This window comes from Megachile rotundata, chromosome 2 (assembly GCF_050947335.1).
Source record: "Megachile rotundata isolate GNS110a chromosome 2, iyMegRotu1, whole genome shotgun sequence".
Lineage (NCBI taxonomy): Eukaryota > Metazoa > Arthropoda > Insecta > Hymenoptera > Megachilidae > Megachile > Megachile rotundata.
In genome coordinates, this window is record NC_134984.1 from 8,371,977 (window position 1) to 8,386,424 (window position 14,448).

The window sequence follows — 14,448 nt, forward strand, 5'->3', positions numbered from 1 at the left end:
TGTCAATTTGCAAATTTCACTTTTGTGAAAACTAACTCCAAAATTGAAAAATTCTGTTCTGTATTTCTTTTTTATTTTTTCACAAGAAAAATTGTTTCCAATTTTCGATCCTCGAAGTTATTCGAATTATGTATATTTTCTTAATTAATTTTTAACTTTAATGAAATTAAACGGTTACAGTTAGAGAAATTGACACTTATCGGGTTGCAATTAATGAAATGGACAGTTATATGGTCGCATTTAAACGGATTGGCAGCTATTAAGTGGTATTCAGCTAAGTACTTACATCTGTTCTGATATCGGTACTTTTGGAGATATTCTAATATTTGTTTGTAATTTGATAATTATTAGTAATTACTAATATTTAAGTATTAGTTTACAGTATAAATTACTTATCAATTTAAGTAATAGACATAAAATATCATTTTATAAAAGATATTATTTTGGATATTATATAAAACAGAAAACAATTTTTTAATTACACTTTACACGAATAGTATAACTACTGCTGAAAAAATCATAGGATGCGCGTTATTCAATGTCAGCGGAAAAACAGATTTAGAGGATGAATCAACAATTAAAATTAGAGGTGTTAAACGTGGATTTAATTGTTTCATGTACAACACAATTTTTTTGCTTGAAACCAATCGCAAAATTTGTATCATCGAAATGAATGAAGAAGTATATTCAATTTTATTGTGTAGGGGTGAACTACCCCTAAAATACGATAACAATTAAAGTCCGCCTAATATATTAAAATACGTGTCAAAAATCTGGAAAAATATATATATCATGCGTTGGTAAAAAATTAAATTGATATAATTTAACGTTTTTATGGAAAATTTAAAAAACCAGTTATCTTTAATAAAATAATTTAAGATAAAATAAATTAATTAAAATAATGCATTTAATAGGTTTATAAATTATTTTGAAATTGTCATTTGCTTGATTGCATTATTTGATGCCACGTTTTGGTCGTTATGGAAGATAGCAATTATTAAATTATTGCTAGTATCATACATTTCAACATTGATTTCTGAAATACATTTAAAATACAAGAAGTGAAGTTAAAATTTATAAAGATTTCAAAAGTCAAATGACTTCGGTCTGTGCTCATATAATATTTAATAAAACGTTACTGTGAACTTTATAAAACATGCAGCACCGACTGTAATATTAGCCTATGTAAATATGCAAGAAGTCTACTGTTTTTTATACAAAGTGTAAACTTCAATGTTTACCATTATCATTTTCAGTGTATATAAAATATTATTACTCTATCAAAACTTTTGGTAATTCTATTATTTTGCAGTTTAAAAAAACACCTTATCTTCAACAGAGATAAATATTTATCCTCACGTATTAGTTTGATTAATTCTATATTAGTGAGGGAAATATATTTAATACTGAAAAGTTCTATGTTCAAGAAATACAAATTTTTTAAAAGTTCTTAATGTCTTTAAACTAAATTTTCACACAATTAAGAACATTTAACAATTAAAGGAACTAGCGAAAGAACACTTTCAACGTTCTTTTATTCCGCGAAACGAGCGTTCAAAAAAGTACATATCTTTCTTCAGAAGCGAAGTATACTTTCAAGAGAACCATCTCATAGTACAGAAAAGTTTAAAGTAACAATTACAATAAAATCAATATAGGTATCCAAATCTTGCAAGTTTCGAAAGTTACAAGTATTTTAAGACGTCTTAATTGTCTCGAAATTGAATAGAAATGAAATTGCTGTTTCTGAACAAAGGAGTGAACTTTATTATTTCCGTAGGACGTTAGTAGAAATGAATGACCGTTAAGGAACTTACTTTAAAATAAACATTTCAACACTCTTTACTTTAATAAATATTTAGTCCAATCTTTACCGATGTCCATCATGGAATATTTACCGTATTTTGTGCGCTTAATATGAATCTGCAAACAGTTCTTTTCAACCTTTATTTCCCCAAAAAATTGTATTTAAAAAGAATGCATGCATTTTGAATATAAATAGAATTGTGTATGTAGCTGTAAAATATATATTTAAATATATTCAAAGATTCATAAAGTCTAAAAATTCATAGTATCGATGTATTCGTAACGGTTGACAGAATTTTTTTATTCGAACAAAAGTTAAATATTTTGTATGATTATAAAAAGTCCATCATACAATTCGTTTTAGCAAAAAATGGGTATTAAAATAAATGTGTTTAGTGCCATCGATGAGCAGGTGTTTATTTAATTTTATTAAAAGTAACAAATAAAACGATATATTGCTCACAATCTTGAGATATTGAAATTATTTATTATTTCAACGATTATTCTTATATTAAAGTGTCCGTTAATAAATATAGTGCTAATTTTGTGAGAATTTATTAAAGTAAAAGAGGATCATAAATTAATAACAAAATAAACAAAACATTAATTTTTGTTTACATTATAGAGGAAAATAAAAGATAGACCCAAATGTTATGTATATTAATGTATATTATGTATATTAATAGTATTTAAAATCACATTTCATAATTGGTTTAAAAGGACCAGCACCAGACGATTAATATATCACAAAAATCTGTACATGTTGAGAACTATTTTTAAACGATTTTATTCTCATATCTCAGAATAACATTTGCCGTACATTTAAATTCAGATTTCTCAAAACGAGCGGCTATAAGAAATATATGGCAAGTTTGAACGCAACTTAAAATTTCTCTATCTCCTTGTCCTCCACGTTTCACTTTTTACGTTTCCAGGCCGATTTCATTTTATGAAAATGATTTAACAAGAAACGGAATAAAAGTAATATGCGAAGTACAATTAAAGTAAAAACTTCAAACTCTGCGTAAGGTGTGTGTAATATTATACAATGGTACGTCCGTAATTCAAATTACGTCGCACAGAAGTATAAGAGTTTGAATGAGAAAACTTTTCGAGTGATAAAGCTTTCATTTCTCTTGCATATTTTCTTGTGTAGAGTGCATGTATAAAATACCGAATAGAAATAACGAAAAGTAATTAATTTTGCTGGGTTCAAAGTAAGATACTTGCGAAGCTAAAAAACAGAAACTTTCATCAGTAAAATCGTTCTGTTATTAAGTAAAAGGTACGCACAAGTGAATTTAAGATTTATAAAGTTATTACTGTCCTAAGATATAGCTAACTCGCGTTGTCGAACATTTTTAAGTACATATGGTGGAATGAATGTTAAGGGAGGTTCTCAAGAATCTTATTCAATATTCTATTCCAGTACTAAATCCAGCAGAGTTCCAGAAACGTAGTTTCACCAAAATTTTCACTTCTTGCTCGAGTAGAGCTTAAAGCGAACGGTCCGTACCAACGAGTTTCGGCAAAAACGTACCTTTAAACCCTGAGTTAATAGAAATCACTCACAATGAGATTCTATTATAATTTATTTCAATTCTAATTATTATGCATTATAACTTCTGGGAAAATATACATTTTCATGCTACTGTTTTATTCAATTACAATTTTCATGAAGAATAACATTTATTTTATATTGAATAATTCTATGAACTCTCCTGAATGAAATGTAAATTAATAATTGGTTATAGACATTTATAATTAAACAATGATGAAAGAGAAACGTATCACACAGAAGAGATGAATGGATTCATAATGTACTTCATTTTCTCATTTTAGTAACAAATTGTATAAAAAAGAGGTAATGAAAAAGTGATTTCTATAATTTGTGAAAGACCTCTAAAATTTACAAAAACATCAAAACGCGAAGGCAGGAGTATATCAAAATGTATAAACAGAAGATATTTACCAAATTGTAACAATTTTAAAAACTAGCTGATTTCTAAAAATTATACGTATTATTTATATTAAAAAATAATTCTCTACTATTAAAATTTCATTCTGCAAAAATTTGTTCATTATCCATTTCGATATAAGTATATTATATGGCGCTAGTTGAGAAACTAAAATTGCTTCGTACTTTTTGTCTAAAAACATTCAATAATATTTAATACTGTAATTTGTCAAATCAAAATTAATTTACTTCTGCTACTTTTGGACCACAGAAGGTGTGAATCACCGTTAACTTGGCCAAGTTAACATTTTGTACTCTGTACAAGAAAAAGGTAAAAGACGTCGAACGAGGTTACAATTCGTTATTCATTCGAACCGACGAAATTGACGATCGAAGTTTAATTAATAACGGAATATATTGATTTATTAACGGGAAAACGGGAATAGATGCTATTGAATCACCATTTACTCAGTTAACGTAATTCTTTGCCTGTCATAGGTCGCGTACAGCGTTGAACAGTAAGAAACTTAGCGGGATGATGAATGGATTAATTTTGTCCGCAAAACCTTCGTACCATTTTCACTAGAAGATCTTACATTCCGTTTTTTTTCTGAGGATACGTAATTAGTTCAGGAACGAAGGCTAATATTGAACGATAATCAGGTCGAGTTGAAACCATTAACTCGTACATCACCGTTTACTGTGTACAAAAATCGCTAATAGATTGTACAGGACTTCTCAAAAGTTGTGGCATAGTAGAGGATCTACCATTTTCTTTTTAAGGATATCTAATTAGTTACGGAACGGAAACTAATATTGTAGGATAATCAACTTCTACGTTTAAATGTGAATGAAATTGTTTAGGACGTTTCAAAAGTAATGATACGAATCTAGTGCAAAAATAAATAAACAAAAATAATACGATTTCTACATTCTATTTTGTAACAGAGAAAATTGAATTCAACATATTTGCATTATTGACAGTTTCAATAATTCTCTGGTAAATTCAGCAATTAATGAGTTTTGTAAAATAATAAATGCAATTATTAATGCTGCTAAAATTATTACTCTATTATTATTTATATGTATACTTATTGTACTTCTAATTAAATTTAAACAAAGTAAATTAACTAGAAAATCGTATGTAGCCCACAGAATATATGGATTTCATTTAATCTTTGAACCAATATATTAAGCATAGGGTTTCCTACGTTTGATTAAAAAACACAACAAGCAATATTTCTGGTGGTTGAACTATTTGTCGAGAAGGGTAACTTTTAACTTTTCATGAATTTCAAATGCCATACACTTTAATTCTTGAATCGCAGTGTCGGATTAATCGTGAACTACATTGCAAAAATGTATTACACAAATGGCCACGTTTTGATCGATCAATTATCCTTTCCAACAAAACGAATGTATCTACAGAAATAGTTCAGTATTCTGCGTTGAATAATTTAAGACCCGATTCCGCTATAAATAAAGAGTTATGTAGTACGAGCGCCGAGTGAGGGCAAAAAGATCGATTATTGCGTTACCTTTTTTTTAGTACTTCCATACATTGAATTAACTGTCGTGAATTAATTGATAGTAATTTACATTTGTAGCAACAATGTTTTTTCACATTTGGTGTTTTAATAAAATGTTGAATGACCAAGCATTACTGCTTTTAAAGCAGTTTAAATTGTGATTCATGTATTTAAAATAAATGTATGTAATGTATTTAAAATAAATTACTTAACCTTGTTTTTCGCATTCCCCTAAATTCAAAAATCCCGCTGAAATTTTTTAAAGATACTAATACCTTATCCTGGAGTAGTTGGTCATCAATTAGCGAGGCTCAGAGATAACTATTCTTTACCTAAGGGTATACATCAAAATAAGTGCACAAATATGTACACTAAAATACATATATAACCAAAATCTTCAGAAGCTTAATTAGAAAACGTTAGTAATCGAACATCTCAAACACCTTGCTCCTCTATGACCAAGGAAAGTGTCACAGGGAAACATTATACTCGACGGGGCATGATTCTGCCTCGTAGCACTTTGGTATCCTCATTTTGTTCGAAGAGACAATGTGATAAAGAATTTTTGGGTTCCGAAGTGCCGTGGTGGTCGATCGACATATGCTTTGGGTGCGTGAAACAGGGAGTGAGACGACTTCAAACATCAAACGGTTTCCACATCAGCCTACTCGTTTCGGAGATATTAATGAAAAACTCTCAGCATAATACATTAAATTCTGCCTATACAGACATAATTAATATAACCATCTCGCTGTAGTAACTATCGTAGTAGATAATAGTGCCCTTGACTTGCGCATCCATAGGGTGTCCCATATGTATAAAACATTATTTTGTAACCTGTGAATATGAATTTCATTTTTGGTGGAATTAATAAGCTATTGAAATATTCCCAAACACTGTTAGTAGAAAAAAGAATTGTACTTAAATGTGTGGACTTATAAAAAGGTCAGAAGCATAGCTATCTTTTGTTCGTGTACGATGTATTTGTGAATTTGCCACTTATACGTCTACGAATAGAACATTTCAGTAGGTCCACAAATATTGGACCACGGTATGATCAGCTTAGGTTACATTTTTCAGAAAGAAGTTTGCGCGTTAATGCTCGGTGAAAACTGCTTTGAAACATTGAAATATCTTTATCTCGCTTGTCAAAAATGCTACATATATTATATATGATATATTAGTAATGCAACGATCAATGCATCAGCAAAATTTTCAGCGAGATCCCCCATGCATGCTGAGGTCGACATCCCCCTCAGGTGTCATCAGTTGCTCACTTGATGGCGGTAGTTACTTCAGCGTAAGTTGTATTCGTTATGTCGGTATAGGCAGAATTCTATGTATTATATTGAAAGTTTTTCATTAATATCGTCAAAATTCATAGGTTGGTGTAAACACCGCTTGATATTTAGAGTCCCGCCCCCTTCAAAGGTTGTCACCCCCTCCACCGTAGCACTTTGGAATTATATTCAAATTTTTCTTTGAAGTCACTTCTTCCAAAATTTTATCCACAAAGTTATTTTACGTGGGATAATATACTGTCGTTAACGTGACACGATAGTTGTTTTGGATGACTTAGTGATTCAGTAAGATAAGTATATTGGAAATGATATATTTAAAGTGAGTTAGTCAACCTTGTTTTCCCCTTCCTTATCTAAGTTCAAAAATTGCAGATAAAATCTGTAGACACTATTGTCTCAGAGTAGTTGGTGGCCAAGTAGCAAGGATCACAGATAATCTCTTCACCTAAGAAGTCTAGTGTAAAAACCAAAATCTTTAGAAGCTAAAAGAATTCTTTCGATTCTGTTGTGTAACAGTCTATAATTGTGTTTCCGCAAGTGTTCATTGTATTCAGAGTTGTATATTCAGAACGTCCGAAATATATTTGTTGCCACATTGCTCACCTGGATCTCCACAAAAAGCATACATAAATAGTAATAGTATTTTGTCTGTATAAAGATTGCATACTCTAGAAATAAAACAAGACGTTACTTTTATGAACATGGTATGGACTTTTTTATCGAACAGTAGTTTCATCGAGTGTCACGTTTATTATTATCCCCGTAACCTATGACTTCTTCTACAGTTACGTCAATCATAGACAATTATTACTACGATGTAAACCTTTCGCACTTCAAAATTTTTGCTGCTTCAGATGGCAACTTTGAAATTTACTACTTGAAAAGGATTAATTAATTTCCACGAAAGGTTTGATTAATTAATTACTTTCGAGCGCAAAGGTTTAATGTGAATAAAGTTAAAATACTATATTTTGGGTTTAAAGATTTTATCTTATTGTTGAATTCAAAATCATGTGTAAATTTCAGATTTATCACATTTGTTACGAGTTTAGCTCGATGTTGTAAGGGGGTTAAACCTGTTTTGCAGCAAACTGTTATAAACCTCGGAAGAAATTAGGCAACCAGCAAAATTCAATTACTGACCCATAATGAACATACACCAACAATCGATATAAACGGAATGTCTCTCTTTAAATGCAAGCTCGCGCAGCATTGTACAGCAGTATCGAAAGACCTCACTCCGTGGTATTACACGACACAACGCAAAACATTTCCCGGTTCTCTGACACACGGTGCGCCACAAAACAGTACAAACGGCCACGAACAAGCGATGTCGTGAACAGATAAAGCCCGTTGTTACGCCGTTCGACTTTTTCCTCTGTCACCTTTTTCTCTCTCGTTGTTGACCAAATAACGCCAACGACCAGTTTCGAATTGCATGACTGGCTTCGTATACGAAATACAATTCCTAGGGGCGGGCACACTTCGGGAAGAAAGTGGTCGTAACACTGTGCACAGGTAATATTTGAGCTATGAGAATCTTGAATGTCTTTGAGAAAAGTGGCGGTCACTGAAAATCGTATACTTTATCTTCCTAATTTTTGCACAAAATTGCACTGTGTGAACGTGACAGTTTCGTAATTCTTAGTAAAGTGTCGACACATTTACGAGTGTGTACGACAAAATGAACAATTGTAGTGACAGCTGCGAAACGCGTTCGTTGAAAGTCTATACATTGTTCGATGAATGACTTACATTTTGAAACCTCTAGTAAATTCTTTATATTTTTTCAATGTTTTTTAGAAAGCACATTAAAATACCATAACGTTTTTATAGGCTTTTATAGATTTATGGATTTTTTATAGATTTAAATAAAATTTTGTTGGGGTATGTAGCACTAATATATTCTTGTTAATATGTAACATGTATTTATGAATGTTATAAATATTCTGTGTAATTTTGTAAAAGTAGAAATATATAGAAGAGGAAACATCGACGATTAATATCTGATATAAATGATGAAGATGCTATACGTTAGCTTCCAAAATTTTCTTCCAAAAAATGAATACTGTGTAAAGCATTGGAAAGAAATGTTACTACATGTAAATCATCACGAATATGGAACTTTCGGTTGCAAAGCAAAAGGAAAACTGCACGAAATTGCCATAACAAATGGTACTTGGTTTAAAAATGTGCAATTGTGGCTATTAAAAGTAGAGTAATATATGCAGCTTTTGAGGCGCGAACTGTGATAAATATCAGCTTGGAGCATGGGAATCAAATTGTAAAAAAAAATAAAATTCTAGAGAAAAACACATTAGTGCCAAAATCAAATATATTTTTATCCAGAATTTCAGAACGGTTAAAATGATATGCAATATAAAAGCTTCGAGAAGATAGCGGTAAAGTTCTGCGTAGATTTTTCTGGAAAAGAAATTTAAAAAAAAGTAAGGAAGAATATTTTCTTACAAAGGTATAAATAATTAAACTTTATTTCCTGTTGTACTTATTTAATATTTTATAAATAACAAATGAAATATGGCGGGTTTGCCCCACAATAACCTTACTGCTTTTATTTTTATCAATGTTTATTTCTGTGATTTTATTGTTATTTTCTGTCAAGTATGCAAACCTATATGGCCGTTATAGTGAAGGTCATCTTCCTTTCAACTCATTTCTCTCAATTCCCTTCCTGTAAACAAATAATACATTTAAACTCCTAAAACGATGTTCTGGTCTGCTGACCGACATGGTGACAGACGCGTTAATAACACGTTTTGTCTTCACTCTGATATATATTTGGGTTACAACGTATGACGTTACTCCAAGAGATTGTTCTAATATACATTCCTGTTGTGTACGTTCATCGAATAAACAAGATGTCTATGTTTATTTAATGTAGGAAACGAAGCGATATTACCCATGGGATGACCCGATATGCATGTCGCACATCCTTCCTTGTAACACTTTCCAAATAATACACACAGTCAAGACACGTACATCTCGGCAAACATTTCAAAATTATATAAACTTACTTGATACTTTACTTTTTGCACAAGCTCCCGCTTGCAGAAAATTTTCGCGACTTTTGAATACAAACGTTGGCGATGCGTCGACAGAAATTTATGAAGGTTGCGGAATTTTTAGTGGAGTCAGTTTTTTTTATGAAATTTCACTTTGGGGGTGAGGGTTATAGTAGTGGGATGATCTGAATTGTGGAATGGAGAATCGCAATTTTTAAATTTCAAGATTTCGAGATTTTGGGATCTGGGGATTTTGGGATTTTGAAATTTTGGGATATAGGAATCTAGGGAATTTGGGGTCTAAGGATTTTGGGAACGAGAGATCGAGAGATCTAGGGATTTTGGGATTTAGGGATTTCGGGATTTCGGGATTTTGGGATTTTGGGATCGAGAGATCGAGAGATCTAGGGATTTTGGGATTTTGGGATCTTGGAATTTTGGGATTTTGGGATTTTGAGATTTGGGGATTTTGGGATTTTGGGATTTTGAGATTTTGGGATTTTGGGATTTTGAGATTTTGGGATTTTGGGATCGAGAGATCTAGGGATTTTGGGATCTTGGGATTTTAGGATCGAGAGATCTAGGGATTTTGGGATCTTGGGATATTTGAATCTAGGGAATTTGGGATCGCGAGATCGATGGGATTTTTGGATTTTGGGATGTAGGAATTTTGGGATCGAGAGATCGAAAGATTTAGAGAATTTGGGGTCTAGGGAATTTGGTATCCAGGGATTTTGGGATCTAGGGAATTCGAAATCTAGGAATTTTGGGATCCCAGGAGTTTGGGATCTCAAGATTTTAGTGGATTTTGTAATCTTGGGATCTTAGGATATAGGAATGTTGGGATTTGGAGATTTCGGGATTTTGGGATCTTGAGATTTTGGAATATTGGAATCTTGTGTGAGGTTTCTGGAGTTGAAGACTTTAAATATTTGTAAACGCTTCTGCAGCATAATTAAAAATAATAGTATACAATAATAAAAATGAAAATCACATCAAATTTTTCTTGTCTCTGATTCTCAGAGATGTTACACTGCATTTAAGTATTACCACATTACACATCATCCCATGACAAAATGAAAACCACCCATTTCTGTAATAGTGGTGGCAAAAGTAACGTCTTTTGCATTTAGCCTGTTCCACCAACTACTTTTTATAGAAATGATAATTATGCCAGAAATAATTTTTTTTTTCTTTTAGCGTATCTCTTATTACACCATTAACTAGTTAACTATATTCGACTTACGTACGCATGCAAAACATTATTTCGATTCGATCGACGTTAGTCAAAGAAAAATAAAAATGTAGTGTTTTGCTGTATTAATAGACAGCAGGAAATATTTATCTTGTATTCCTCTAATGCTCATTTACATGCATTTAAGTTGAAATGAAATTACATGCACAGCTTATTATTCGCAGCGTTAGCAGTAGTAAAGTGAATACAAATACACAGATTGTATCTATGAAATGAATTTGACTTCGAGCGACTAGTGTTTATATCCTTCGAAGAATTTTAACGTTTTACAAAAGCCCGGAGTGGACTTACAATTTTCGTGACATTGGCGAGGGAAAACAGTTCCTAATTTTTTATTGGTTTAGCTAAAATTCGAGTGAAGATGAAAATAGAAATGACGTGCGAAGTGGGTCTGCGTTTTCTCCGAAGTGACCATAGCAAGTAATAAAACCAAGCAATACCTCACATGTATAAAAAACTGCAAACAAAAAACTCTACTACATACTAAGGTTAAGGGTTCTGACAGCCAGATGTGACTAACAATAAATCAAAAAATATTCGCTGCAATGTAATGACTTCTTGGGTTTTATTGCTGCTATGGATAAAGAATTGATTTGGAACTACAAATGTGTTTCAAAAGGACCATATGTATTGTTGAAATCTTTCCAACATAGAGAAATTTCGTGTTTCAGAGGAATGTATGAATTTGATTGAGGAGGAGGCTAAATAAACATTATTTAGACAGAATTGAGCCTGAAAAATCATGATAATTTATTGGCTCAAATTTAAGGGAAAAAGCCTTGCGGCATAAAAAACCCCTTGCAAAATATGTATTTGTTAGTGATTGAACGGTGAAAGTGTGAATGAGTATGTACACATTGTGTATGTTGTTGAGTATGATTGTTGATTGATTTGAGAAGCACATGGTTTCACTCAATGTTGTTGTTAATTGATTTGAGGAGCAGAGGGTCTCGTTCAATGTTGTTACGATTCGTGTTATAATCCCCTGAGGGGTGTAGGGTCCCACTCGAATAGTGTTACGATGTATGATCTTTACCACCCTACAGTGGCCTATTCGAGGAGCGTACGGTCCCGCTCGAATAGTGTATGATTGCTCTGATACCACCCTGCAGTGGCCTATTCGAGGAGTGCAGGGTTCCACTCGAATAGTGTTATGATTGGTCTCAAAAACCACCCTGCAATGGTTATTCTATGTTACTCTACGCGGAACTTCTTGACTCTCGGTCCGACCCGCACAAGATTCAACGATCGACTGACTTTTTGATATAGAAAAATCGCCTGAACACCCTCGCGTTTCCGAGGGCGACAGTTAAAAAACTCTATGCTTTTGTTTGTTGAAATTGTTCAAAAAAGAAGGTACAGCTGTTAGCCGATTTATGGCAAGCACTTGCTTACGCTAAGACCGGTCCGGACAGGACTTGATATACAAAAGGGTCCTCGGTGATTCGTATTTCGAGGTATAAAGCTAATCACGGTGGTCTACGCGTCGAACCACTTGAACCCTGTAATAAATCCTTTAGTCGTGGTAAAGATCTAGGTTCGCGGCCGAACTTTATTGTATTGCTAAAAATGAAGATCTAGTTCTGAGATCTGGTCTTCTCGCTGTAATATGTAGTCTATGATCTAACGCTATAGAAATAAACACTATAAAAATACGCAAACCAGCTTGCACAATAATTCTCTATCTCAATGTTTAATGTACATTTATACAAAATCATGATAATTTTTGTACTGAAAAATAAGAAATGTAAGATTCGTCAATTAGACGAGTTCTGCAAGGAATTTTTGAAATTAAATTCCGCAGTTAAGGATCAGCTCTGGTAACCAAATACAAAGTGTTGTTTTCCGGAATTTTTGGAGCCTTGATCGAAAAATCGATAAGCCCGGCGATTCTTCTTTATTTTATGGTGTAGTCGGGAGAGACAAGGACAATAGATATTTGTTTTCCAAAAATGTGCAGAAATGTAATGTCGTTTTGCTAGGATTTTCAAGCCAGGAATATTTCTTTTCAAAAATATTCTTTGTATAATAATGTAGACTGGTAAAAAGCTCGATTTTGCAATTTTATCTCTAAAACTTCACGAAAAGAAAACATGGAAAGAATTTTTTACGTCCTATTTTTCCACAAAAGTGCTCTTTGCCGACCTAGATAATTGTACAAAGAATATTTCAGAGAATTCATGACAAAATATTGCTTCTTGGTCTGAAAATTCTGGTAAATCAAAGTTACATTTATGCACATTTCTCGAAATCAAATATCTATTGTCCTTTTCTTTTCTGACAAAATCAACATACAAAGATAGTCGGAGCTTATCAATTTTTCCGTGAGAAGCCTCAAAATTCCTCAAAAATAATACTCGGAATATTCGACCATTAGAAGCTGACCCTTAACTAGTTGATTCGAATAAAAATTGTGAAAATTAAAAACAGTAGATTGCATCCACTTACCTCAGTGACCTCAACTAATAACTAGTGTAAAAATGTTGTGAAAACTGTGAAAGAAAATTATCTGTTTTATTAGAAAAAGCAGAAGAGTTACCGTCCCGGAAGGTGCACCGTAGGATTGAATGGAATCTGGAAACAACCAACCAAACGACGAGTGGTACATTCCTGATTAAACGAGCAATCTATCCTGTTCACATGGTGTTATTATTGCTGGCACGCTTGTGTACGTGATCACCACTTGTCGGTACAACATCGGTATAATGTTCACTTGATACACTGCTATCAATAAACGGTTTACCAGGTAAATCACTCTTCTTGTTACTTTACTGCTTTAATGAAAAGTTAATTGAAATTGATTAAAAGGAGTATACATCGGTAATTCTCTCCAGATAAGATGCACAGTTGAAGCATGATGAGTCTTCCATTACAATAAATTATAAAGTGTAAGAGTATTTGGTGAAGAAAATACATTTGTTAGCATTATACATAGCTTTATCGTGGGTTATATAATTACTAACGTGTCAAAATTAATAATACTATAATGTAATATAAAATTTAACATAATAAAATAGTTGACGTATAATATACTTCTCATAATAATTTTTTTAGGCACTAAGCTAGGTATTAATAAGTTAATTTTAATAACAAGCTGTTATTTTATGTATTGTTAACATAAATATTTTAATTTCTTTATTATTTGTTGTTAATCTTAATATGTTCATTTTGTATTATGCTATATGTTAATCTTAACAATACGTCAATTTTTTATTGTACTAATGCGGTTAATTTTAATGACATATTGGTTATCAAAGAAAGAATATAGACAATCACAATCAAGCATCTTATGTTTCAATTATTCAGAATTAATGGTTTTAATTTTTAATGCAAGTATTTACTATTCTTCGAAAAATTAATGCTATTTGAAATCTTTTTAATATTTTCTGCATTTAATTACATGGTTATATTAAAGTGATGCGATCGGTATTAATAATTTTGATAAAAGTATGCCGTTTTACATATGGCTATTTCTCCAGAATGAGTTACGATACAAGTTATGTAAACGTAAACGTGTAAATGTAATTTAAATCTACTGTTATTTCTTAATTTCTATTTCTATTTTGTTTAAAACTTT

The 14,448-nt window shown here is 31.9% G+C and overlaps 1 protein-coding gene across 1 annotated transcript in view; it reads left to right on the forward strand.

Annotated features, from left to right (window-relative positions):
- LOC100877441 (venom allergen 3) overlaps positions 1-13,885 on the forward strand; it is a 97,808-nt gene extending 83,923 nt beyond the window's left edge. Inside the window, exons 6-7 of the mRNA XM_076539888.1 lie at positions 13,393-13,617; positions 13,706-13,885. Coding sequence (XP_076396003.1) covers positions 13,393-13,547 — 155 coding nt within the window. The 3' untranslated portion in view covers positions 13,548-13,617; positions 13,706-13,885. The remainder of the gene's footprint in view (positions 1-13,392; positions 13,618-13,705) is intronic.
- Positions 13,886-14,448: the final 563 nt, after the last annotated feature.